Here is a 27,690-nt window from a genome sequence, read left to right on the forward strand (position 1 = left end):
TAGGGCTCTGAGGGGCAGCCCTCCTGGATTTCGAATCAAAGCAACAGGGTTTCTTTCAAGAAACACTCGACGAGGGGCGACATTTTCGCCGTCTGCGTCCAAAGGAAGTCTCGAGTCACCGGCCCCGAGCGGCTTCTCGACACGGTCCGCCGCGGCACGCAGCGAAAACTTCTGAGTTCCTGAAATGGCAACCCCGTGTGGACATCGCTTCGATTCCCGTTTCAGGAACTGTACAGATTGATCAACACGAAGACGGTGGGCATCGCCGGAGCAAGCGCGATAATCGGGTTTGCTTTCGGTGCTATCTTTGGACAGTCTCAATGTACGTAAATATATAGTGATCAAAACAATATACATATATATGACCAGCCAAGCCCGCTCCGCGTCTCGTGGTCGTTAGGTGGTGCTTCCGCGCTTCTGCGAGCGGAGGGAGTCACAAACCCTTGAAGTCGGTGTGTTTTGCTAATATTGTTCCCTTTCAATGTGTAGGTACATTTATAGACAACCAGCGTTCCAGGCCGCGCACGTTCCTCATCGGGTGCGCGGCTAGTTGGCGCATGTCCAGACTCACTTTCGACGTTTGAATCCATTTAATATTGATTTGATTCGTCGCGATTCGAGATGCGAGAACAACGATCCAGTGAGAAAATCAGACGGCCCGATAGGGAAAAGTCTCTCTTCGAAGATCTCGGAGTACGCCAATTACAGGATCCTTGCATGGCTGGAGCCGGACGAGGAGCCTGAGGATTCCCCTCCGGCTACCTCTGGCTCCTCCGACGATTAGGACTGAGTGAGTACTAGAATCAGTTTACACGGAACGAGCGACTCTCAATTATCGTACCTATTCTATCACCACATCTTGAGTTATGTAATGGGATCACCCTGTAGAATATACGGTATCTCGGCGGATGCGGGTTTGAGCCAACAGTCGAAGGTTGCCGGATGTGGTCCTTCAGGAATCGAAGCGGACGCCGACGCGCTCGGGGTCTTCCCCACTCTGCAGTGACGAGCGGTCGAACTCAACGGAAGAAGAAGAAGCGATCCGGCTACAGTTTCACCGAGAAAACTTCCACGATCTCTGTCGACGAGCGGCTGGATTTCTCGGTGAAGGTTCCTACGCTCAAGTGCTCTCAGCTATTTAGCGGAACACGGGCCGCGAAGGCGCTGTCGAAGTCATCAAGAAAGACGTTCCCGGTCATTCGAGGCCGAGGGTGTTTCGCGAAGTGGAGACATTGCGCGAATGCTCCCGTCATCCGAATATCATCCAGCCGTTGGACTTCCTTGAGGACAACGATCGTTCCTACCTTAAACATATTCGAGAAAATGAATGGAGGACCGCTTCTGAAGCTGATTCAGGAGAAGGTGCACTTCACCGAAAGAGAAGCATCCGAAGTCGTCGCCCAACTCGCTTCGGCACTGCGGTTCCTCCATCAGAAGGGCATCGCCCATCGAGATCTCAAGCCCGAAACAATTTTGTGCGCCTCTCCGAACTCTGTCAGCCCCGTGGAAAGCGATTTTGATTTAGGATCAGGCGTAATACTGCAAGAGTCTAGTCCCGTATCGACCCCGGAGCTTTTGACGCCCGTAGGCTCTGCGGACTACATGGAAGTGGTGGGCGCGCTCATTGGTCAAGTCGTTTATTATAAAAAAAGAGACGTGATCTCTGGAGTTTGGGTGTTATTGCCTACATGCTGCTCTGCGGCTATCCGCCATTCTACGGAAGCTGCGGGAGCGGCTGCGGCTGGGAACGAGGTGAATTCTGTTCGCACTGTCAAGAGACACTGTTTGACAGCATCCGTGACGGCTACTACGAGTTTCCCGAACGCGAGTGGAACGCCATCTCCGAAGATGCCAAAGATCTCATCCGCCATTGGTGAAAGACATCAAGTGCCGTTTCACAGCTGACGTCGTCCTCAAACAGGCATAGGTCGCCCGAGGTGGACCGACAACAGCTCTCGAGACCCCTTCGGTGATGCGAAGCAACAATTCGGCCAATCATCTTTAAAATTTTGCCGATGTCGCCAATGCCATGAAGCGCTTGGTAACTCACCATCAGACCCTCAACAAAGAGGTTTCGGCCGCCCTCGAAGCGGTCCGAAGTGCCGAAGAAACTCCGCCATCGTCTTCGCCGGAGCCATGCATCAAGGGCTTATGTATTTCCTCCGGGCGAATCAGCTCTGGCGAGACGTTGTCGTCTCAAATCCCTTTCACTGGGAAGCAACGGTGATTCCGCCATGGCAACCCCTCCAGTTTAGCTGTGATAGACGCATTCAGTCGACGCAGAATGTTCCAACTCAAGTTATAGTACTCTTCGAGATCGACGCCAAAAAAATCCACAAGGACAACAACAACAACGACGGCAGCAATAATGACGGCTTCAACACTACGACTACAACAACGACTTTTCATCAACGTCATATCAACAGCTGCGGTGACGGTGACTCTGCGATTGCCGCGCTTGACTGACTGACTGCTTGAGCAATTCGGTGAATTCTCATCTTCCGCCGACATGATTGGCGGCCAAGGCAATGGTGCACGCTCGTCCGAATGGTGACGCAATCGAGGAAAAGGCTGAAACGCTCCCAAGACCAGAGTGAAACGGTCGATGGGAGATGTATCTTTTTCTCGATCAGTAGAACGAAGGCAGCCACCCGAAACTAGTGTCATCTCCAACCCACGACTAGTCGTGCCTTCCCTCGATGTTGCCGCTATCGCTGTTCCCTGCCTCTCCTGTCCGAACTCAGACCTCATTTATTGAACGAATCTAGTTCATATGATATGAGAATCATACGAGGAATACTTCTGATGGTGACCGAGTCAAAACAATCCCAACTTTCACCCATTCGAGAGATTTCCTGAGCGAGGCAGAGTTCGATCAGGGACCGGGAAGGGCGCGACGCGAGGCGTGACACACGGAACAGTCAAAAGACGAACAGAGCTATAATCACACACAGAGAGCAGATGATGATGATGAAGTTTACGCAGCAGCGAGAATGATGCTTTCATATTTTCATATATTCATATTTTTCGTATACAGGGGAGATGATGCGCAAAGATATTTGTCTACGGAAAATTCGGAAAAGACGAAGAACAAACGAAGTGAGAAACTCGAACGGAGAGACGAGGACTCGACGAAGATTACGTTGGAAACAGAGATGAAAGGACAAAAACCTGAGCTACAAAGAAATGAAACGACCTGCTAAGAGTCCTTGTCCGTCTATGGCGCTAGCAGCAATACTGTACCCGATGTGTACGCTAAAGCGGTTCCGTTTTGCTTTTTTCCCCTTTCGGCTTCTGATCCGGACTGCGCGTTCGACTCCGTTGAATCATTATGAATGTAAGGCTCCGGGATTTTGCTGGTCAACGAGCGATTGACTCCATGGTTAAGATTATTATTAGAGTTTCCATTTACCCGGACATTTATCCGGGAAAAACCGGACATTTTTCGGACGGACATCGAGGCCTGAACCGGACAAAAAAACCGGACGCTTGAAGTTTGATGACCAGAAGGGAATCAGGAGCGTTAGAGAATGGAAGAAACCCGACTCGTCACTTTATTCATCGAAGAGGATATCGCGGTTGAATTGAATGGAAAGATGCCTTCTCAGATTTATGGGCGTTTATCTATGGCGACGATCCGAGGGAGGATTCTTGTACATGGAGAAAGATCGCTCAACATCGGCATTCGAAACAACAGCATATTTGAAAACATCTGCATCTTTTCCCGACAATCTGGATAGTTACTCGAAATTCGGATCTCTTCCGAAAATTCCGTCGAATTGGTAAGCGAATTTTCTTGCCGGAATCACGGACAGCATTGAGCGCTTCGACTTCTCCGGTATTCTCGGAACCACAGCGAGGTTAAACCATTGAACCTCGTTGACGAGCTGGCGGACGACGACACCTGATACTTACAACGCGGAAGAAGATTCGTGAGTGTCGGAAGCGACGAGCGTCCAGAGCGTTCCAGACGTCTGTGCTTCGAGTATACGGAGTATATGGAGAAAACTCGAGAAAGAGAGTATAGAGCATAATCGATACATAGAGCCGCTTGAACGGATATCGATTGCAAGACCAGTAAACTGCCCCTAGAAGTGGGAATCGTCTCAATGGGGCCTGTGCTCGCCCCCGAGCGAATCCGCAAATCTCAGTGAGACTTCGTGACTCCGTGAGAAGGAGCAAACGCTCAGGAAAAGCCTTGACCTAGGGGAATCAGGGAGCGTCCAGCACGGATCAATTGAGACCAGGATTCCAAGATTAGCCCCTAGTGGAATCAGGGAGCGTCCAGCACGGATCAATTGAGACCAGGATTCCAAGATTAGCTCCTCCGGAATCGGCGATTACCGAAAACCGGACAAAAATGCGGAAAACCGGGCAAGAAGACGGACAAGGACATGTCCGGGTAAATGGGAACTCTAATTATTATTATTACCACTACGATACGATGATGACGATGGGAGGGAATTCGGCAGCCGGTGACAACGGTGATGATGATGTAGGGTATTCGGGCTTTGATTAGCCTCGATACTGTATTATCGAACAGCCTCAATTACCGAAAAGGTGATGCTGCTGGAGATTTGCGTAGACGGCGATGATTTTGTTAGTGGTGAACAAACGGAATTCAGTGGGAGCAGCGGTGAGCATAAGATGTGAGATGTCCGCTCTTTTTGTGTCAGACTCGGCTCTCATCTCTCGGAATCGTTTCCCTGTAGCTCCGGGGTACCTCAGGGTAGTGTGGCTGGTCCTGTGTTGTATCTCCTGTACACGACTGATATGAGATATGAGATTCCTGCCGGCGTGTCTCATAGGGTGTACGCAGACGACACTAAGGTCTTTGCCGATGTCTCTATTCCGTCGTCGCGTATCGCGCTCCAACGGGCTCTCCTCAACATCGGGGATTGGGCTTGTCGTTGGAAACTCCGTATTTCGTCGTCTAAATCTGCATGCCTCCATCTTCGGCACCATGACCCTTTCTCCTACACCCTCCTTGGTGAGACTATCCTCGTGGTCGACCAGGTCAGGGATCTCGGCGTCGTCTTTACTTCTGATCTTCGCCCTGAGACTCACATTCGCATTGCCTCGGCCAGAGCTGGCAAAATTGCGAACTTTGTTCTCAGAGCCTTCTGTTCGAAGTCTCCTTACGTCTATATTCGTGCCTACCAGGCTCTTGTCTTGCCTTGCCTTCTCTTCTCTACGCTGTTGAGGTGTGGAGACCCTGACTTAAGAAATCGGTCAAGTCGCTTGTATCATTCCAGCGTAGCTTCGTCGACCGCGCTGCCCGACGCTGTAATTTGGATCCTAGCGATGTATATATCATGCCTATAGTCGATGTGATGGACGATCGGGACTTGAGACTTGCGATCAGCCTCCTCAGGAGTCCTGTTTTCCATGGTTTCTTCGACCCCCGCCAGACTATCACGCGTGCCAAATGTACCTTTGTTATACCGGTCTCCCGCAATAATCTCATAGAATCGTCTTTCAAATGGCGTCTTTCCAAACGCCTGAACAATGATGCCGCCCTGTCGGCCCACTTGTCCTCTATTATTCCTTTTGAATAAATGAGTGTTGTACCAAAGGCGAAGATGGGTCGCTCGTAAGAGCGGCTACCGTGTTGGTCATGGTTTTTTTTATGTAACGCCAACCTGATTGCTTAATTCCGTCGCCGTTTGAAGGAGAGCACATCGAGAGATTCTACAGTAGCTGAACATGAGGACGGCACCGAAAAGCTCTGGATACTTTCCTCTTCGAACTCTGTGTTTGCTACGACATCCGATTCGAATCCCCTTTGATTCACCAATTGGTTCGTGTGATCTGCCGACTAGGCTAATTGTGGAACGAGTTCAGGCTCAAGGAGAAAATCAGCTCAAGACGTTAAGTGTATGATGGTCGTTCGATTGTTCAACTGTTACTTCCTCTACCTCTACTCCTTGTTCTTGTACGTTTTGATGGAGTAGACCGTGACAAAACCGAACTGGAAATGGAGTGCAAATAAAATGTACAATTGAACCAGGCTTCAGAGGTACGTTGATACGGATGAACACTCGACAACCCACCTGTTTTCAATCTATTGATTAGTCAATTCGCATGGAGACCATCGGTGACTCCTGAAGACAATGAAAAGCTTCGATGGAGCAGATTCATCTATCTTGATTCTCGGGAAGCAGGGAGAAGGGACAGGCAGAGCATGGAATCGAAATTCGGAGGTCGAGATCCCCTGGGGATTATTTCAGGGACATCTAGGGGTTCTCCTGATCCTGGTGCTCCAGTGCTGAAGAAGGATTCCGAGAGATCCCGAGGCATTCGATCGCCGATCCTGGCTCAAAATCCCGTGAACTTTCCTTCGAACCCTGGGGCTGAAGTCTCGCTCGCTAAGTAAGTATTTAGTCGCCTCAATGGTTCCTCGATCTCTTGCTAACTCGCTTGCTAAACTAATTATGGTGGTCCCGCTAGATATTAGACGATCGACGCTGAACTAACAGTAACTAGTGGCATGCGTGCCGACCGGACGAGAAGCGCAAAAGCCGCCATTGTTGCCATTAATGCCATTGCAACAAGCGCGAGGTATGGCGGGTCAAACTGACGCTTGCCAAAATCCGCAAGGCTGCCCGTGATCTACTCACCTGAGAAGACAAGGATCCCGCGAGATTATTCGAGGGAAACGCTCTCCTCGGACTTCTCGTGCGTATTGGAGTTTTGGACGAGTCCAAAATGAAGCTCGATTACGTGCTAGGTCTCAAGCTCGAAGATTTCCTTGAGAGGAGACTTCATACCCAGGTTCGTATTCCGCCCGGTATAATCTATGGAAGATCAGATCTAAGCGTCTGACCTTGGGGAACCTCTACGTCATCGATCGGGAAACTCTGAACTTCTAATCACTCGACTCTCGATTCTCCCCTCAGGTGTTCAAGCACGGTCTGGCTAAGTCAATTCACCACGCTCGAGTGCCCATCCGCCAGAGACACATCCGAGTCCGAAAGCAGGTCGTCAAGATCCCATCCTTCGTTGTGCGACCTGACTCTGAGAAATATTTCGACTTCAACGCGAGATCGCCTTTCGGCTCTGCTTGCGAAGGACGTGTGGAGAGGAAGAACAAGAAGAAGGGCCAGGGAGGTTACGGCTCTTACTATAAGAATAGAACTCAGAATCTTCTCTGTATTGCTTTCGATTCAGTATCAGTCATTACGCAGGACCGCCTGGCTGAGTGACTCAATGACACGTAACATTTCTCAGCGCCGTCCATTCAGCATCGTTAGGAATTTCTAGAGAGAGGGAAGGTTGTCGATGACTGAACGTATCCATCGTCAGCGTGCATTAAAATCTTATTTCCCAAATATATCGGCAGTGTGTCATCTTTATCTAGATCTCGCCTCCGGCCATCAGGAATAAGGATGTTCCCGTAGCTCGATTTCAGTTCCATATCGCTTTTTATTCGAGGAACGTACATATATGTATAAAATAAAACGGGGCGCCCTCCTCACTCACTCAGAGAAGCACCGATTAAGGCACCAGGCAAAGTAGTTAGATATTCTGTCAGAGTGGGCCGGGGTTAGGGGTTGGACTTGAATCCGTTTGGAGGGAGGGTTCGATGGACACGAAGGCGTCAAAGCTTGAGTCGAGGGATCGACTCAAAAATACGAATGAAATTCATCAATGGCTCTGACTAGATGTCTGACTAGAGACGGACAACCATGCAATTTCGATACAACAATGGCGTCATAGAGCCGTATATAGAATTTGGGATCCTGAAATACGAAGTTGCGGTTATCTTCAAGGAGTTCAGGGGCCGAGTCTTTGAGGACAGGATCATTGAGACTGCTCCGGCTGCCCCCGTGTTGCCGACTGCCTCGAGGGGGTCCTCATTGCCAGCGAACTCATCGCAGCCCAGCGATGATCCCGAAACTGTACATAGCTCCTGGGAGGCTCTCTCTGTCCCCATGGACTCTGTGGGTTGGGACTCCGGAGCCGCTGCGGCCGATACGGATGATGTTCAGCCTTCTGACGCTCCTTCCGGAGGACTGCCTCGTCTCCCCGCTGGTGGAGGCCTCATCACAGCCGTTGCAGGGACCCCACTTCGCATCATTCATCTAAATGTCAGATCGATACGCCAAACTTACAAGTTTGATCCACTTGTTGAACTGTTTGCAGAGGATTTTGATATTATCTTTTGCTCGGAGAGCTGGCTCACTTTACATGAAGCCGCTGCTTTCCGAATCAAACATTTTTCTCATAACTTCGCCTGTCGGCGCTCCCCTCATGGTTGGGTATCAATGTTCATCAAAGATTCGCTGCGTTCAGCTGATGTTATGATAGCCCAAACAGACTGCGAGCTCGTACAGATGGTTCTTGTGAAGCTTGACTTGGGAGTCTGTACCCTGGGTGTAGCCTCGCTATACTCTAGTAATGTTGCTCAGGCCTCTAAACTCACTGATCTACTCTCCAACCGACTTTCCCAATTATCAATACCCCTAGTAATCGTTGGCGATTTCAACTTCGATCTGTTATCAGACCGTTACCCCACTTCTTCTTTCAATCTTGAAATGCAACGACTCAATCTTTTTCCGTTAATACGCGCAGTCACGCGTCCGTCCTCCTCTACTTGTCTGGATCATGTCTGGATCACAAACGAAGGCACTCTCGAAATCCCCGAAGCCCGAGTTATGTCTCAGTGTCTAGACTTTTCCGATCTTTTCCCGGTCGCTATCTCAGTTCATATCTCTAAACCAGCCCATTAAAACTCAACCCTCCCTGTCAGGCGGCGAATATTCAGCTCGGCAAACTACGAACATTTCCTCCAGGCTCTCTCTAGATATGACGGAAGCCTCCTCTTCAGCCACATTGATGTTGACTCTGCCTACGAAGTCTTCTCATCTTCCCTGTTCCATGTCTACGATCGCTCCTTCCCAGTTGTTCCCTTCACAAGCCGCGCTAGAAGTGGTACTTGGTTCACTAAGTCGCTCGCCAGGGATCGCAGAAGGCTACACATCTGTGGCTTCAGATTTTTCAAACTTGGCATTATGGCCGAAAAGCGACGCTTTTATACCACTCTCGGTCAATATCGTTCTCGCATCTCCGTTGCCCGAAGAAAGTACACTCCCTCCATACTTGCGCGCACTCGGCAGTCCCCTGCTAAGCTTTGGCGCTTTATGAATGAATCTTGTGGTTGAGGCTCCAGGTCACGTTCTCCCCGCCTGTTCCCTCCCTCTGCTGCTGAGTCTGAAGCGGTGGCAGTTCTTGACTCCTTCTGTTCCTCCTTTGCAACGGTCGGGGAGCGTACCTCCTCTTCTTGCCCCGCGCCAAAGGTTCGTCCTACACCCATTCCTACGTGCTTCTGTCTGCTCCGACTGCGGAGACCTGGACTCTATCTTGCTTCCTTAGGGGGAATGCGACGGTTTTTTAATGAGGTTTACAAACGAAAAGATAAAGAATTCCATGGCCGATGCATTTGGAAAAAACAGTCGCTTACCCAGCGCGAACCATGATCATGAGGGTGTATTTCAGGCGATGAAACTGTCAATCAACCAGATCCCGATAAGCCACTCGAATTAGGAAATCTAAGTGAGCCGGCGCCTAAATCCTTCGGTCTTCAAGTTATCGAGGCCGAATGAGACTCCATATCCGTGGAGGCGCTTGGAGATTCAGCTCGGAGAGCTCAACTCCGATCCATCCAGACAGGGAGAGCGGTAAACAAAGTTCCTTATGAACTCTCTCAAGTTGCTCGACGACGCTGATTGAATAAAGACTCGTTTTCGGGGAAAAGGGCCGACGATTCAATGGGGAGCTGACCGGACGATGACCGTCCGCTGTCAGTTACAAGAGCGAAGTGGTCTCTCCGGCACGAGCGCGTACGTGCAAGCGATCTCGACCGGGAGAGAAGGAAGGGGGAAAGGAATCGTCGGCTATATTTATTGGAATACATTATACTCACGTAGCGGAGCTCCGTGACACCCCTCCCTCACTCAGCTGGACGGAGAAGACTTCGGCCCAATCCAATCAGTCGATGATGTAGTCCATAGCTCGAGAGGGACGCGTGTTAGGATTGCAGGAAAATGATATATCTCGACGTAGGAATGTAGCAAAGGCAAATAATGTTGATCATCTCCGCCGTGAGAGAGCCTTCGGTCATCTTCCGATGCTGTCTTTCAGCTGCATCTTTCACGACCACACCTGGATGACGCAGGATAATGTGAGATCATTTCGGATCGATGCCGCGATACCGAGTATTCCGCGACTCCCAGACAAAAGGTCTTGCACAGGTTGACACAAGACATAAGTACCTACTGTGACATAAGAGATCTTTATTGATTCGGCGGAACAAATTGCGTTTTTTATTCATGTCTATCCAAGCTCACGGAACTCAGATATTTTGATGCATTCATCATAGCGACTAAACCCAGATGTCATCACCTGAGGATACCGAACCATGAGTTCACACGAATCGAACAAGTGGAGGCGAGGGATGAATTTCGAAGCACCCCCTCATCGTCAGTAGTTTTTTCGTGATTGACTGATTCCAGTGGGAAGGCTGCTGGAAGTTTCCGGGGGCGATGGGCGAGCGCTCGATGATTATATACATCTGGCTTCAGATCGTAGTCAAGAATGAGAACGGAACCAAGCGGACAGCCCGGGAGATGGAATCTTCACTCGAGGCATCGAAGCCTACGGTCCAGTCTTTCTCGAAATGAAGGTTCACTCAAGAAGTCCGAGTGGGGGTGAATTTTCCTCGATCGGGGCAAGCCCCGTTTCTCCGCCTCGATTTCTATGAAATGAAGGAAAACCATGAATGACGAAGTACTTTCGAAAAATTGAGGCTCTAATTTCGCCGCGATAATTGGAAAGGAGCCTTCCGGTAGTGAGTCCTCCAGAAGAAGTGGCACACTCCCGCGAAATTCTGTGGACGAATCGAGCTGGACCTCAGAGCCGACGGATTCCATTGCTTTCCAGGGTGAGATGGTGGGCCAGTCGTGGATAATTGTTTCCATCCATGCCGCTACCGTTGACTTGTATCCTAATCGGAAACAATTTCAAGAAACCAGAGAAAACCAAGTTTTCTAAATAGTAGGACTCGAAAGTCGTTTCGTTGTTCAGCCGGTCGCCATCGAAACGCTGGGGGTCATAGGAGGATACTCAGAGGCCTTCCTCCGAGATTCGGGAAATCGGATCAAATTGAAACTAGGGGATAAGGGAGCCGAAGAGTTTCTTCCACAGAGCGTACTCATTGAGGTGCGGAAGCGTAATGCCGCAGCGGTCCACGGATCATTACCGTATGCCAACGGTCTCACTGGCATAAGTTGATGTTAACATGAATACCCCCCCCTGGCAAAGATTTTCGGAATGAAAGATTATCATGATTTCATGAAATGGCTGACCCCGCTCGAGACAGAGTCTCAAATGACACGTGACCAGTGATGGGCAGAATGTGAACGCCCATATTACTCTTTTAGATCGGGTAACAGACAGACCAAGAGAGCTCCTGATGGATCCAGGGTACGAATACGAGGTCACCGGCATGAACTGCATGTACTGAGCAACGTTTTGAAATACAAGGACGTATTCAGCATGAGAATAGTCGAAAACAAGGATATCCTTTCCCTGAGCGATCATAGCCTCATCGGTCATCAGTTATCGCTGTCGACATAAGCAGGGAGAGTACCATCGGACGACATTACTTCGGATACGAATCGAAAAGTACTTTGAGATGGAGGCGCACCAAAGACACTGAAGATGGTGTTGAGACAGCGATACAGAAAGGCGTGAGAAGCAGCTGGTGCCTAGGTCGCTAGAAGGCTTAACCTTCGCGATCAGAAGTTGTACGATCAGATTATGAATGCCCCTAGACAAGCGAGTCAGGCAGGAGAACAGAGAGCAGGGGGGCAGGAGCCTCCGGGAAAAGAATGAGAGCGGCTTCGAAATCCGAGCTTCGAGAATGACGGCTGACCTCACACGAGTGGCAACAGTATCGCTTGATGCCAACAGTGATACTCGAGCCCTCAGGCATGAACTTGTCTCCAGACCACCGTCGAAACTGGTCACAAAGGGCGCGGAATTCACATGCAGATTACAGGATGAAGACGAGAAAGGCCCTATCGGATCGCCCTGCACAACACGGAATACCTACTTCATGGAGGGAAGAAAAAAGAGAAATCGAGAACCTATCGTACCCTGGTACGCCTACCTCTCAACCTCCTTCGGTAATCGATTCCGCTCAATCGATGAAACCAGCTTTCTATCTTGTAGCCTGGCTCCACGGGAAAGTCTGAAAATAAACGCAGAAGAATCCCGGAGCTATTCAGGACAGCGATGGACGAAAAGGTAATGTGGGTGCTCCTAATATCCTTTACAGAGCGAGTAAACCGCATACGGGAATGTCCGACAGCTCTTCACGGGGGCACGGAAACTCACCGAGGAGTTCGATTTCAGTCTCTAGGAACGCTAGAAGCTCCGAATCGCTATTAATCGTACGCAAGAAGTAGGCTCTCGGCCCGGGAACTGAAACGAGCGAGTTTGGAAGATATTCAGGACCACATTTCTGTCCCACAGAACGCCAATGCTCCTCTGGCAGAAGGAATTTAACATTACGATTAAGACAAACTCACAGAGATTCTCCTCGCGAGAATTCGCCGGTACCACGAAGCAGGCTACTTCCCATTCCATAGGGAATCGGTCAGCAGAAGTATCTGTAAGATTGGATGAAGCTTTAATTCACGTCGCGTATTTGCTCAGGACAACAACTCCGAGCCTGTCTTCTTCTTACCTGCGATCCTGTCTTCCACCAACCCCCTAGCTAGCGACTTGAAGCCATGCAAACTCCTATTGTAGGTTTTTATCCACGACCCAAGATCTGTCAGGATCGCACAATTTGGTCGGGACTGGGGACTGCCACCGAGAGCCATTTCGGGAACCGAGGACTTCCTGGTCTCTTGACGCTGAAAGACAATGTACCTGAACTGAATTCAAGGATGCACCTTTCAGGTTGAAGAATGCCGCGCGGAAGGATACAGATTTTCTGCTGATCGACTTGTGGGGACAAATGGAGGGAGCGGGAGGAGCCACCGTTACGACTAAGGCGAAACCTCATCTCCATGTTGAGGTCAAACTAAAAAAATTGAATCGCGTGCAGCTTGAATCAGCGTGATGCTAAAGATATCCATCGGCGATTGTGGCAAAATGAATGGAATACCGCGGAATAGTGATTATACAAGAATATTAATGCTGACCGCGGTGAGCCCATCTGCATTCCCCGGGGGCGTAGCCGATTGCGGATCGACAAAACGGCACATTGACGGACGACCTAAAACACAGCATGTAGCATGCCGGGCCTTCAGCTTGGCAGACAGTTATGGGGAAGGAGTCATTCCTTCACGGGAGACTCGTCCCCGTCGCGGAATTCCGAGAGCTTTCCCTAAGTAGACAAGACGGATTCAACCAAGTCTTTCTTAATGATAGCGTGACGACTATGAGTTTTGAGGACTATTTTATTGAGTGCTGGAAGCAAGAGTAAAATATTACCCCACCTACTCGTGCGCAAGTCGGCTAATACAGCTGGCCTCGGAAGTTCACTGGCGGCTCCTTCCGTTGCGCAGAAGCAATGAATCCAGAGGAGTAAATCACTCGATCCTCGGTGAAGGTGGTAGAGGCCCACCTCGATGGACTCTTGGTGGCTTTTCGGAGCGAGGCTCTAGCAGACCTTTTCGCACCAACTTCGCCCCACTGGACACAGAATCTATTGCCTGAAGAACTGTTCCTCTTTCGAGCGAATGAGAACGCCGCACGAGCATAATGATGACACTTATCTTTGCTTGGCGCGACTGTGATCGAGCCAAGCCGAGTCCTCGGAGGAGCGCGGGCTCAGGACGAATCCGCCGCTCGAACTTCGATATCCCCCAATGACATAAGGGAAATGAATTCCTGCGTGTAACAATTTGAAGCAGCGTACTCATGAGGATTATACGCATATCATGTCATTTGACCCCTTGCATTCCCCGAATACTCCGTAGTCGGAGCAGAAAGAAGCACGTAGCCCGCTGACACACGGCAGGAATGAAATTATATTGAGAGATAGTGCTAAAGAAGGTCACTGTTCTCAGGACTCTCCGATCGATCCTCCACTCAGGAGTGTCTCTATTCGTAAGTCTATCTCCATTCGATCTAGTGTGAGAGATCTGTAGAGAATTGGAGAAATATTTGAATTCTCGCAGCATAATTTGAGCCTCGTGATTAGCGTCACCACCCACATCGAATGTGCATTTCGCGAACGCATTCTTGAACTTCTTCAAAAGTTCGACAATCCGATGCTCCTTCTCTGGCGGTAGATGACTAGAGCTGGTCCGGAACTTCTCACCGTTGTTGCCGTCCACGAAATTGGATATCGTCCAAAGTCGTCCTTCCGCACCGGTCTCAGATGGCGTGTTTTTTCTACTCTGCCTCTCGCGAGTCGCGAACTCCTTACGTACGAGCGTTCGCCCAAGCGGGAGGGGCCCCGCGAGTCGACGAGGCGCTCAGCGGACAGAGGAATAAGACCGTATTGAGAATTCACTCTCATTCCTCAACTCTGGTCCAACATCCCATATGAAATCTCTGGCTGGTTGGCTCCGATCACTGTGCAAGATGCAGGATGAGGGGATCCCCGATTGGAACTCTCGAGGAACTCTAGCGAGGAATTTTCGAGGAGTGGATACCATTTTTCAGCACGGCGTTTCGTTCTGTTTCCGATTTTCCGACGGACATGCAACTCTAAGTAGAACGGTATGCTCTTCAAATGGAGCGAAGGAGCGAGCCGTGTCATTTTCCGAATTCCCGGAGAGTGTACAAGAGAGAGCCGTACAAATACGATGATACGATATCTCTCTGTGCTGGAGATCGAGTGCTCGGAAGTGGTGATTGAATCTGCGTTTCCCAGCGAAACAGTCCTAACACAAGACCTGGTGCTACTGCCCACCGATCGCCCCTCCCTGGAGTGGATGTCTATTCTACTCCGTGGAAGGACACAAGAGCTCCAAGACCGGAGTGCAGTATTCTCCTGAGTTGTGACCTTCCTCAGTCTGACTTGGCACGTCTCTAAGAAAAACTAAATGAGGCGGAGGAGCAAAGAGAGCGGTCAACTGTTCTTTCGCCTTCCTCGCCTCGAGCAAAAAGCCAGACCTACGTCCTCCAGATGAGGTCCTAACTCTATGCTGAGCTGTGCCGACGCTCCGGAAATCGTGGAGAGGAAGTTCGACTAGGATCCGCAAAGTATATTTCCAAGCTTGCTCCCTCCGGTATGCAGCCAATGCGTAGACAAATTTTTCGGATCGACTGGACGATGGAGACTCTCCTCCCGAACGCGGAACAATCACATTCATTTTCAGATAAGCCTTCTGCGAGAACCTAAGCTTCTGACAATCTTGGTTGAGAATGATATCAAAAGTCGATCAACACCGGCAGTGAGCCTCGAGAAGTTCTATACAGTTGAACCTCGTTATAACAGACTTCAGGGGACTTCGAAAAACAGTCCCTTACGAGCGGGTGTCCGCTACATGTGCGCAGATCAACATGGGCGGTATTGCGATCCAAGATCGCACCTCTTCTCAAGAGAGAATACTTCCCGAACTTCGATCAGCCTCTTCTAGCGAGGGACGACTGCGGTGATCTCTCTTCCGCCCGAATCGCGATAAATCAACCTGCCGCGACCTCTGTCTGCGTGTGTGTTAGTCCAAAAGCGGCCCCAGAAAGTTTGGAACGCTTTTCTGTGAAGTTCCAGAAAATCATCCATTCAGCTTGTCAATTCGATGAATCGGATTCTTTGATCATATGTGGGGATTCTAACGTCGATGTACGTCAATCGGAGCGTAGAGAGCGGCTGACAATTTTTTCCAAAATACATACAGCTACCACAGGCCTACCATCGCAATGCTAGGAGAAACTTCGCTTCCGCCAAGTCCCTCCATGACGGAGCTGTACGTGTACACCGGTTCGACCGAGGACGGACCTGACACGAGTTTTTATTCCCGGAATTTCGTTGCCCTGCGCCGAATTCGGGTCTCGACCAGTCAACTGACATACCCCATTTTCAAGCTCACCGTGGACTCGAAAGAATAAAGGCCACGGAAGTCGGCTCCCATCCGTCGCCATTACTCCGGCAAGGAGTGGCGGTCTTCTGCGGTGAGGGCGGTGATGCCTCTAATGCTTCCGGTATGTCAACTATGCATTCCTACAGGCGAGGAGAGGCAGCAGGGCCGCCACAGAGGTGCCTTGAAGATTCCTCGAAGCTTCTATGCAATAACCTCTCGAGGGACACAGTTTGAATAGAATGAATTGCTTTAGGATGTCCGCTCAATTTCTGAGATCGTGGTATCTCAAGACTTTTTTCTGAAAAACTTCGAATTGACCCTCGCATCCGTCGCGACTTCCACAAGCCTCGTCGCAAGTTTTCTGACGGTAGCTTCCGCCCAAGTAACATTCTGCGAGTCGGCGTCGATGAAGAAGACGGTGTCCATAAGAGCGGATTCGGGAGAGACGAAATCTGGGAATTGAGAGGGTGTAAGTTCCTTCCGAGACGAACGAGATCATGTTCCGAATAATCTCAACGAATCTCGGGGAGCCTTGATGCTGCCTAGTTTGAAGTTCGATCCAGGCAGAGCCTCTGATCATAATTTCTATAGCGTTTCCTAAATACAGAAGAAGACAGATCCACCTCAAAAATCCACGCCAGGACTTCGATCAGATCCAGCTCGGTGGGGAGTGAACTGCCGATTTCATTCCCGCATTCGAAATCGTAGAACGAATGCTCCAAGACTGCGACGGCCCCTGACAGCACGGTCCTCCACATCCGCAGCTCCAGCACTGCACGAGAGTCTGTTGGAAGAGCCCTGCCCTGCTGCACCAACTACTACCCGGATTACCTATCAGAATAACGAAGATCCTATCGGCATGTAGGAGAGTCGCATCTTTTCTGTAGAGGAGCAGGATCGCCTGCTTGAACGAGGGTCGAAACTGAATAGCCGAGCAGAGGAAAAGCGAGAGAATCACGGAAAACTGCACGAAACCGCAGTCGACAGATGAAGAATCTTATTCGACAACTTTCTTTCAGCAATGAGGGGAGCAGCCGGGACTCGATATAGAGTGGCTCCGCTGGTATTCCCATATGAAATTCGGATTCATTCGATCGACACTGGGTGACTATTCCTTCCAATTCATCTGTGGCTTGACCGATAACCAGGTATTGCATCGAATGTGGCGATTATCGTTGTCGCGTTCAGAAATTCGTCAATTTCTGCCAATGTTCATCGTCCGGAATTTTCGATAGTTGAAACAGGCTGCGGAGAATTTTGGATTCTTTCGCCTCCTCGTTCTCATCTTTCGAATTCAGACCAGGGTGTTGCCGCAGCAGGACGCAGAAGTTGAATTCCGAGAGAACGTCGGCGACGCTGCTTATCTGAGGGTTGACCCCTGCGATTCAAGAATGAAATTGAAGCCAATGAAACTTCGCCAAGTCACACATATCATCAGCAGATAGCAAAAGAAACGGGCAGATGCGTAGATGAGGGTACCTTTCAAAGACTCGAATCTGTCAGCGCAGCCGGCCTTCCACAGTGAATAGCTCCGGAGAGGGTCGACGGTGAAGTTCTGTTGTTGAATTTCATTGGGGCACGAAACTTTGAGCGTCACTTCGCGGTCTCCTGTCAGTCCTGGTTGAGCGAATGTAACAAGCTGTTCAACGCCCAAATTTTTTCTGAACCAACGATCATTGCATTTCAAAACTTCACGGATAGTGTCCAGCTTGACAGAATCTGTGGAGAAGGAGTGGGCTCGCTCATCTACCTCGGTGAGCGTAGTCTATCAAGTCATCAAGTGAAATTTATAAAGGGCAAATCTCCGGATCAGCTCACCGTTTTCCGATGTCAATTGGGCCCAAATCTGGTGATCAAACGCTGTCAGAGGCGCCTCTAGGAACTCCGTATTCGTTCTATGGTCGGTCACGCTGGCAGGAGGTAGAAGATCCCTTCAATCATTCAATTTAGGAATGAATTAGATCAGACAATGCAAGCGGGTAATTCCATCCCGAATCTCGTCGATATCGAGCTAATTTTGAAACAACGAGTCTCTTCGAACCTGCTTCTGTTGATGATGCTCCTGATGACTCTCAGTTTTCCTCGTACACTTCTGGCCGTTTCACGACCTTTGCCGTCGCCGAAAACTTCTCCCTGGAGCACTTCACAGAGCCGTCTACAATTTTCCTCGATGCCAGGGCTGGAGACACCGTAGACGTCGCGAAGGAACTCTGGATCTTTCAGAAAATCGCAAACCGTGTTCAACAAGAACTGTAGGCCTATGCTATCCAGTACGGGGTGGACGTTATCAGTTTTGCGGTCATCCATGGCCACGAAACACGCCAAGATATCTCGAGACACCAGACCCAAATGATCGATCATGTGCTGTAGAATGCGACCGGCCTGTAAATGAAAGCAATGAGAATTATCGCTCCCGAATGGATCGGCGACGGGACGTTCTTTCATGCCTCTCCGGCGGCGAAAGTTCTCTTAATTTTCTTCTCATGTCTTCGTAGTATTCATCCTCACTTGCGACACGGCCTCGGAGTCCTCGTCGGTTTTCTGTCCTACGAAACCGCGAAGTTTTTCATAAGTACTTCTCCAGCGATCACTCTCTCGGGCAGCTCTCGAGCGTGCCATGGTCATGTCGCACATGCTCAACAGGATGCTGGGAATGCGTGTCACGTTAAAAGAAATTGAGTATGAGTAAAAGATCCGCATGATAATTCTTGACGTCGATATGTCATCAGACGAGACTACCTCTTGCCGTAAGATTCTTTGAGCCTGTGTTGTAAAACCTTATACCACCACGGCCGCTGGAAAAAATAATTATTTCAATGTATGGACGGCGTGCCTCGGTCAAGCAGAGATTCGGGTGCCACTCGACGCCATGCAACGACCGGAACCCATGAAGATACTTCAATGGGCCACTTACTTTCGCATTCAATGAGTCGGAGCCAAAGACCTGCCACGAGTTCGTTCTGTAAATGAGAATCGTGGTCGTAGAATGGCCGCGAATCTCGCCGATACATCATTGCAAGGTTCCTGAAGGATAGCTCACTTTTCAACGATGGGTATGAGCATGTCCCCCACGAAGCTGTGCGAAACTTCGCATGAAGGTCTTGCCGTGCCCAGAGACAGAGCACAGTCCATTAGGCGAGTTTGTTCTTCTTCTGAGAGATGACCCCCGGTGCAGCCCTGGCGAACGAGCAGAATCGAAAGCATGTGGTTGAAAGATCGCATGGCCTGAAACCGAAACAGTGGTTCGCAGGTTTCACTTTACGACCTCAGCCGACGGCTGACAGCTTCGAGTCCGAGCTGGCCGAGAGAAAAGAACTGACGCACGAGTCCGGGCTATCGGATCGAGCTAATTTCCTTCCGTAAGACCAGGTCCGTCGTTCCTCGAGATCATTTGATGGTATCTCTGGTTGGAGAATTCTGACTCGAAACCGAGGCTGCAGAGGCATCGCGTATTTGCTATATGCTTCATATCGATCCATTAATTAGCGGTGCAATACCTTGATGCATGAAACGAAGTTGAAGTTTTTCTGGACCCGCATCATTTCGAGCATGATCCAAACTAAAACGTTCGGAGCAGAGTCCACTTTGAAAGACGCTCCGCTCAGGGAATTCTGGAAAAGATGGGACACCCAAAACAAACCGGGCAACAACTTGCTTTCCGACAGGAAACCCCCTTTGAATGTCTGATGGAGAAGCTCCACGGGGGAATCGCTTATGTAGCGAGTGCTCAAGAGAAACACGCAGCACGCATGAATGTTTTTGATGTGCCGGATCTGAAGAGGTATGGCTCCACTTAGAACGTAGACTAGACAGGGATGGAGACATCGGCTCGAATTTCGAAATTGATGGCAAATTCGACATTCATCTCACCTTCCTCAAATCACAATTGTCCTCCAAAAGGCCGAGTACCTCATCCACTCCGTCGCAGATGAAGAGCAGGACGTTGAGACTCGTACCGAGAACGACATCGATATCACGCGATAGTAAACCGACCTGCTGTTCACTCACTCGGGCCTGAACGTATGTTGCGCATAGCATTGTGCTCAGTTCGCTCCAGACGCGGGCTACGACCTATCAGAAGGAAACGCATCAGAATTGACTGCCACCGTCAGCTTCCGATAGGGTATGCCTGCCCCGGAGCCCGGCGACGTATCAACCTAATAATCGCGGAATAGGAGCATCATGGTACAACAGCTCGGTTAGGTACCGACTACGCCCATGTACGTGTACGGGAAGCGGGAACGTGCGGCAGCTCAGGTTCGGTTGGACCTCCATCCTTCCTCCTCCGTACTCCGCTCCTGTTCCATATACATCGTGTGCGAGAAATAATTATTTGATTTTCCGACTGGTCCCGGGAGTGTCTGGTGCTTACTTTTCGGCAGCCGATTTGGCAGAGGACTTCGGACAGCTGTAGACACAAGGATTCGATGTACATGTGTAGCGACGCAGGAGCCAACGTAAAACCGTCCTGGCGAGAGGGGAACGATCTTTGTCATAATATCATTTCCTGGCGCAGAAAAATGCACGGACCAGGCAGGAGAAATCTCGATATTTTACCATGTCTGGTTTCTGTATGGACGAGAAGTCATAGAGAGTATGGCGTGCTGGACTCGAGGACCATTTTATGTGATGGCAAACCAAATGGTACTCGAGAGAGTCTTCAACCGTATACAGCTTTTGCACAACTCCCGTGGGGAGGTCGGCGACGTCTCCATTCCTGGAAAATGGTTCGTCGGGACAGTGGGTTACATGGATTGGACCTCGTTCGTCAACAATGAGCAATACGGTTTCTGTATATGACATCTGATCAAATATCTGTATGATGACATGAGACGGATGATTTCAATCAGGGTCGTTGTATCCGACGCGACGACCCTCTTGCATTTAGCTCGTCACGCTCACTTGTTTTGAAATGCCTCCAGTTGGGAACGGACGTAGGCAACGCTATTGTACGCCACGTAGGTCTTCTCGTCGATTTCGTCTCGTTTCGCGATGGCGCTGCAGGTCGAAGTAACAACATCGATCCCGGTGTGGAGGAAATGATTGAGCGAAACGATCAGAGATTTGCTGTTGCTCTTGCCAACGATGGCCGAAAATCTCTGGAGATGCAGAAGGAAGTCCCACGCAGGTCCAAAGATTTGAACCGTGCGCTCCGAGCCATCCATCGGACAGGGAACCGTCTTGAAACGTTCCTGCTCGGCCAGGATTGAGGACCATTGTTGCCAGGCGGTTGTAACTCCAGGCATCAGAGTCTCCAAGGAAGAAACGAGGTTCCGCACTGATTGGGAAACCCAACTCGTATCTGGAATTCCGATTCTCCTCATGATCTTCGAGGCTCCGGCGAATGGAGCGTTCGTCTCCCGAGAGAAGATTTTAGCTCTATCATCAGTCATCATCTTACCGACGCTGATGTGAGTGTCTCCGTAGGCATACTTCGCGAGGTAGTACTTGAGCCGTGAGTCGAACCAATTCATATCTTGCAAGATTTGTGTTATGCCTTCGTCTGCCAGCTGGGGCACCGATTCTACACCGAGGAGTTTTTCCCGGAGCCGGCATCGGAACGTATTCCGATTCTCCACCAGATGGTGCTCCTCCAGTTTGTCGTCGAGCAGAATCTGGAAGTAGAGCGCGACTCAGAACGTAAGCCAAGAAGAGCAGAGCTCAGAACCGCAGAACTCAATCCCGGATGTCGAGCTCACCTCAATAAAGTCCAAGACGCATTTGTTGTACAGCATATGCAGCTGCTTGTCGCAAACCTGTAGCGGTTGGAACAGTCCGGAGTCTACCAATGCCATGTCGAGAGCGAGATACTTCGCGCAGGTTTCCAGGAAACAGAACAGACACTGATCCCCGCAACAATCGCAGTGGAAGCTCGCCATTTGTTTTTCCCGCAGTTTCCAATGGAGTTCATTGATGTGCTCCGCGTCGTAGAGACTCCTGAGCAGAGCGAGTTTTTGTCGATAATCAAAATAAGTGCACTGTTCATCAAGGGAGACATCACATTTCGCGGGCAGGCAGGTTCGGAGTAGGTCAGCCTCAATGTGCTGACCGATGGCCGACAGCAGCTGGAGGGACTCCTGTTCGGGGGCGTCTGGCGCTTTGTATTTCGGACAGAACGGACATGACGCGGGATACGAATTCAGGGGGGGCATGGAGATGACGCTTTTTACGTAATCAACGAGCGGCAGGATGGTGCCCTCGATCGATTCCAAGCTGTTGTCTCTTTCGTGGATTACTTCCAGCTGTCGAGAGAATAAAAATGGATTTTTGGTGTCCGAACGCAAAGGCATAGAAAAGCCTCACGTTCGTAGGCTTTGACTGATGTCAGTAATCCTCTCCTTATTGAAGTTTCTCAGAGTCGATCATGAAGCATAATGAGAAGCGGGCACGATGTCCGTCTCCTCTGCCATATCATCGACTCTACTAGAACCTACCACGGAGCGGAGAGCCGATGTCATATCGCTGGACTCGATTTCGATGAGAGCGGCATCGTACTGGAGCCGCCATTGGAGGAAGTCGCTCTTAGGTTTTCCTTCGGTAGCGAAGTCCTCTTTGAGGATGCTCTCGATATCGCCGAGACATTTCTCAATGCTGGATCGGGAGACGCAACGCCCGGAATTATATTCTCGAAAGCAGAAAATCATCATCTCGAACGGCAGGGAAGATTCTTACCTCTTGTCGATCTCGAAAATGTTCGCGGAGTACTCGGTGAGAGCGGCTGCTTTTGTCATCTTGACACTTGTAGCATCTCCGAAGTCTACGGGAAACCGACCCGGAGCACTTGTCAGCTTCTGCTTTAGGTTGAGATTCTTGAACAGTCTGAATTATTGTCTACATGGCACTTGGCTCCGTATTCACGACGCATGGAGGCGAATCGTCCTCAGCTCAGCTCGCCTCAGACCTACTGGCCTAGTGAACTAGGCCACGAACGGACCTCGTGCGGACAAAGTTTCTCGTCTCCATGGAGACACTGCGGGGGCTGTCGACAAACATTCGGGTTGAGCTACTTTCACGAGACATCTCGCTCTAGCGGGCCCCAGCTTGCGGCTCCCCCGTTTCCCCTCTGATGTAGTCCGGAGTCGCGCATCTTTCCGATAGATAGATTGATACATATAACGCGCAATCAAGGAAGTAGGTTTCAATATGACTCGGATCGTCCCGGAGCCCCTTCCTAGCTCTGAATAGCACGGATATCTTAGCGAGTGGGTCACCATCTCCCTCGGATCAGACCCGATTTCGAGAATGTGTGTAGTCCAAGATCCATGCGGTCGACAATGGAGGATCGGGATCTAAGCGACGCGAAGACCCTAGAAGCTCGATAATTGGAAGCTCGCGAACAAGATTCTCTTGAGATCAGCCCAGCTCAAGGATCGAATACCGGAAGTCGATGTCGATCGATGGAGCCTGCGCTCGCGTGCGATATGACGACACCATCCTCGATTCCATTGCGAATCTCACGTTAGAGCCCAGCCGCAACAGCTTCCTGGTGCTGTACTACTCGAAAATTTCTCGACAGGAATAGAGTGTTCGGAGGGGCTAGAGCTCTCTCGTCCGGAAGGAATTACTTTTCGCTCGTCGTTCACGCTACAGAGAATCTCATTAGGGCAGCAGGACGTTCGCGTACAGGATATGTGATTGGTGTCGCAGCAGAGAGCCTGGGAGGGCGTTGATCGATCGATCCCGGGACTCTTGATCCGCTCATCCCTTTAACCGAACTGGTTCTATTGAGAAAGAGAAGACTGGAAGTATTCCATCGGATTGAGCGAGCTCCAGGAGGAAGTTCTCGTTGTGCATCTATCCATCTCTAGGGGGAGGGAATGTGGACATTCCTGAGTCTCTCCATGATCGGCGACGATGTATCGACTTCCTCGGCTTCCATCTGGAGTTGTCATGAACCACGTTGCCTCGGCTATGGGGAAATTAGATTCCGACAGAGTGCAAAGAACCAAGCGGAGACCTGATCATGAGCTTTAGATAATCGATTGTTTTATTTGAATGTATCGTTAACGACTCTCTTTTCCATGGATTTTTTTCTGCTGTACAGTCGAGATTCTCCTTGGGATTCGGAGGTGTCTGTAAAGCTCTCAGCTCGGGCTGAGCTTGATCTCTCAGTCTGTCGGAGGTTCCACTCTTCACTTGTAGACGAACTTAAATAGTCGAGAGATACTCTCGGGACGTAGATCGAGTGGCGTTGAACGTAATCGCGGATCAAATCAGAGGGAATAATGTTCAGCACCAGAAAGAAAAATCAAATGGGATATACCATAGCCGACCATTCCCCTCCGACCAAATGTCGGGAGCGATGTAATTCTGTTTGATCAAAAAGCTATGCGCGCCGTCATCATCCGGATCATAGGGTCTTTGAATGGATGAATGACTGCGAATAAAGTCATTGAGAGGATTGGCTTGTCCTCTATAGAAAGGCTTGAATAAATCCTCAATAATCGATCGAAAATAAAGGTAACAATCCGAATAAAAAGCTAAATGCTCATGGCTCTGGCTCCGATAAGAGATGGGCCGTCGGTTCGCAGACTCAACTTTCTAAGTTGTTTGAGTATTGGCCGAACTTGGCACGGTGATATCTATACTCTGCTCTCGGCGACACAAACAAACGACCGAGCGAATATTTTCAAGCACAAATAAATAATTCCTCAAACATGCTGCCGCGACAAGAATGTCATTCCTGTAGACATTGATCAATGCTTCCTCGACGTTTCGAAGCTCTGGAATGATCCTTGTTTCCTTATCCTGTTCCTCATCAATGGGACGTGGAACTCGACCGGTTCTGTTCTGTAGCCGCCTCCCGCTTCGATATGGTCGAAGAAGCATCTGAGAAGCGTTCAAAGACGATCTATTTTGAAACTTTTCATAATTACCCGTCCGATCCACCAGTGTCAAGCTCAGAAATGAATTTCGAAATGATTCGCATAGAACGCCATGGGGCCATCCATACTTACTCCCCGCAAAAGTACGTGAAACAGTTTGGGTACCGGCAAAATACTGGTCCTGCGTTCTTCGAGCACCTCGAGCAATTGACATCCGTGAGGAACGGATCGATTTGAAGTTTCTTGGTGAACCTATCGCTCACGACCGAGATGTACTCGGCATCAATGGCTCTGTCGTGTGATGCCTTAGTTTCGAATGTAACCTTCGCGGTGCCTACCGGGTACCTGCGAAGGATCGGAGATTCCGCCTCAAACCAGTGGTCCCACCGCTTGCGTCGAACGATCCGGGTAGTAATTCAGCTATTCAGGTGGAAGAGGGGAAACTCACATGAATTTGTCCGTATCGAGACCTACAGAGATGACCGGTCCAAAGAGTTCTTGCATGATGACGAAGAGATCGTGAGCCGTCATTTCTCCATGGAGTGCACCGACGAAAACGGTGTTGTCGGTGACCTGTGGCCTCTGTCTGCTGGACACCGTGGTCGGGAAATCGGTAGGACATTTTATGAAATCAGCATCGCTGATGATCCAAGGTATGAGTTGTACCCAGCGGTCGCGGTTCGGTCGCGTTGTATTGATCTGTGTCAATTGACGAAACATGATGCAAAACTTCGGGGAGAAGCGTAGAAATACGATGGATACTGAGGACGACTTACATTGTAATAAAATCGATTGTGATCCCGTTTCTGACAGTGTCTCAGGAGCTCGCGAATACTTTCTTGACTTTTGAAGACCATATAGGCGAATTTTCGCTCGGACTTGTCGCACCATTCGACATTCTCCAACTGGAATTCCTTGAAGGCCCTCCTGAGGCAATCAGAGTCCGTGTCTCGGCACAGACCGCCGACGAAAACCTGGCTCGTGGATACGATAGCGGTCAGAGGTTCATTCTCAGGAATTGAGGATCATTTCGTATAGTATGAGGGATTGTTGGCTTGGGCTCCACGCACATACCTTGCGAGAAATCGCTGACGGCCCTATCTGGCTCTTTCGTCCGACGGTCCCCTTCCAGCAGCGTTTCGGTTCCGCGGGGAGAGAATTGCTCGAGCTCGTAGGCGCGCAACTCCGGCGGCGTCGGGCTAAATTCTCAATTATTGCCAGGGGATCTCGGGAGGGACGACGCTGCGGAGCGGAGCTCGTTGATCTCGGTGCAGGAATCCCCCAAACATTCGATGTGTTCACGAAGGGGGAGCATGGAGGCTCCGGGCATGAACATCTCCTCGTGTATTGGGTTCTCGGATGCGGAAAGTCAGGCACTTCGAAAGCAGGCCGTAAAGAATTCAGAGAGTTCAGGTAAAAGAGTTTCTCCGCAATGCTGAGGAACGGATGAACCGAGGGCACACACCCGAAACAGGGATTGTTCTGTCCGGGGAAAGTCATTTTATCACTACACGGTCGATCTCTTCGGTCGGTAGCCTGTCTCTCGATGGAACCGATGCGTGCTGCGTCGAACACCGGACTGGGGAAGGAACAGAAGAGCTCTCTGGTAGCCAGGAAGGCTAGACGAAATGTAAAGACAACTTAAGGTATCGAGTTCCGCCGAAAATCGATCCAATACTTTCTTGAGATGTAGTCTAACCGTTGCTGTTCTAGAGATCGCGATCTAGGCCTCGTCACAATCACCGCTTGGACGATACGCGTTTATAATACTTGCTGACCTACTTTTTGAGCATGTGAGGTGGTTCCTTGTTTAAAACGATGTGCACGATTCCGCAGAATGTTCCTTAAGAGCCTCTGTGAACGTCACCAAACACCACTTACCTGTAACGAGCATCAATAGCTCATCCTGAGGGTGTGACTTAACGTTGGCGGGAATATTACGGAGAGTCTAGCCGTTTCTCAAACACCTGCGGGAGGGTCCCACCATGCACTGACATGAATCCGTGCTCTGCGTGGAGAAAGTTTGAGCTCGCCTCGTTGACGTCGGTTCGAAACACTAGGGTCAAGTCTACGGGCTGCGGTCGTAGGTTCAAGCTTCGTGAGAAAGCCTCGAGCAATCATCTCTCCATCCCTCGAACGCGGGTTCCATCGTTTCGATATTGGTCATCTACCCTATCACCACAAGCCTCTTTGGGGACGCACACAAGTTATGTGGCGATTATTCCTGTCGCCTCGTTCCGATGCGTGATCATACTGACAAGCTCCAATTTTAACATGAGGCTATCCGGGATCAATTCATGATTCCTGGAAATGTTTCGCGCAATTCATGACCTCCTATAACGTGCTTTCCACAATGATAATGAGCTGAGGCTCACAAGAGACACGGCCGATAGGACGAGTTTGCGTCGCGGCGCACAGTGGTCCGGCGGAGGCCGAGCTCCCCAGTCGTCCAGCCCGATGTTTTTTTCATGGGTACCTCGACGCCAGACATCACGCAAAATGCCTCTGCCACTCGCCCCTTTCCCGTCAAATGAAGGAGATCTGAGCCTGTCGACCTTGGATCGATAGATAGGGAAAGGTGATTCTCGTTCCTCGATGTTTTATCTCAAAAAGGAATTGATCGCTTAGAGTCGATCGGAAACCCTATCGAAAGCTCTCGGCGAAAGCGTTCTCCCCGCACTCTAATCGAGTCCATATGACCATGCGCTCATAAAGCATCCGCTGAAGTCTGAGGTCTAAGAATGAAATCGACGAAACTGCCGATTTATCTTTGAAAAAACGGTGTGCTCGGAGGAAGCTCTTCTTCAATCATTTTTCCC

General features: G+C 50.0%; 3 protein-coding genes and 2 pseudogenes across 3 annotated transcripts; 2 read left to right on the top strand and 3 right to left on the bottom strand.

The window, feature by feature from the left end:
- The first annotated feature begins 1,103 nt into the window (after positions 1-1,103).
- On the top strand, positions 1,104-2,255 carry LOC100906549 (MAP kinase-interacting serine/threonine-protein kinase 1 pseudogene; annotated as a pseudogene).
- Positions 2,256-4,360: 2,105 nt separating this feature from the next.
- On the top strand, positions 4,361-7,205 carry LOC100906694 (40S ribosomal protein S9 pseudogene; annotated as a pseudogene).
- A 3,126-nt stretch (positions 7,206-10,331) lies between these two features.
- On the bottom strand, positions 10,332-13,590 carry LOC100903503 (uncharacterized). Its single transcript, XM_003741317.1, has 6 exons — positions 13,512-13,590; positions 12,752-12,923; positions 12,594-12,674; positions 12,400-12,486; positions 12,173-12,253; positions 10,332-10,756 (listed from the first exon to the last, which is right to left on the bottom strand). Exons 2-6 carry the CDS (start codon positions 12,888-12,890, stop codon positions 10,638-10,640), a joined length of 507 nt encoding a protein of 168 aa, XP_003741365.1. The 5' UTR covers positions 12,891-12,923; positions 13,512-13,590; the 3' UTR covers positions 10,332-10,637.
- A 3,640-nt stretch (positions 13,591-17,230) lies between these two features.
- On the bottom strand, positions 17,231-22,777 carry LOC114828102 (uncharacterized). The gene is made up of 17 exons (XM_029110908.1): positions 22,719-22,777; positions 22,481-22,637; positions 21,746-22,288; positions 21,448-21,661; positions 20,949-21,348; positions 20,604-20,763; positions 20,419-20,514; positions 19,917-20,117; positions 19,544-19,819; positions 19,087-19,271; positions 18,961-19,006; positions 18,786-18,841; positions 18,555-18,693; positions 18,088-18,428; positions 17,865-17,977; positions 17,526-17,765; positions 17,231-17,424 (listed from the first exon to the last, which is right to left on the bottom strand). Exons 1-17 carry the CDS (start codon positions 22,775-22,777, stop codon positions 17,231-17,233), a joined length of 3,420 nt encoding a protein of 1,139 aa, XP_028966741.1.
- Positions 22,778-24,547: 1,770 nt separating this feature from the next.
- LOC100903649 (cytoplasmic polyadenylation element-binding protein 1) lies at positions 24,548-26,371 on the bottom strand. Its single transcript, XM_003741318.3, has 6 exons — positions 26,249-26,371; positions 25,946-26,113; positions 25,648-25,845; positions 25,320-25,570; positions 25,004-25,216; positions 24,548-24,875 (listed from the first exon to the last, which is right to left on the bottom strand). Exons 1-6 carry the CDS (start codon positions 26,369-26,371, stop codon positions 24,743-24,745), a joined length of 1,086 nt encoding a protein of 361 aa, XP_003741366.3. The 3' UTR covers positions 24,548-24,742.
- Between the last annotated feature and the right edge of the window lie 1,319 nt (positions 26,372-27,690).

Source organism: Galendromus occidentalis, unplaced genomic scaffold (genome assembly GCF_000255335.2).
Source record: "Galendromus occidentalis unplaced genomic scaffold, Mocc_1.1 scf7180000077157, whole genome shotgun sequence".
Lineage (NCBI taxonomy): Eukaryota > Metazoa > Arthropoda > Arachnida > Mesostigmata > Phytoseiidae > Galendromus > Galendromus occidentalis.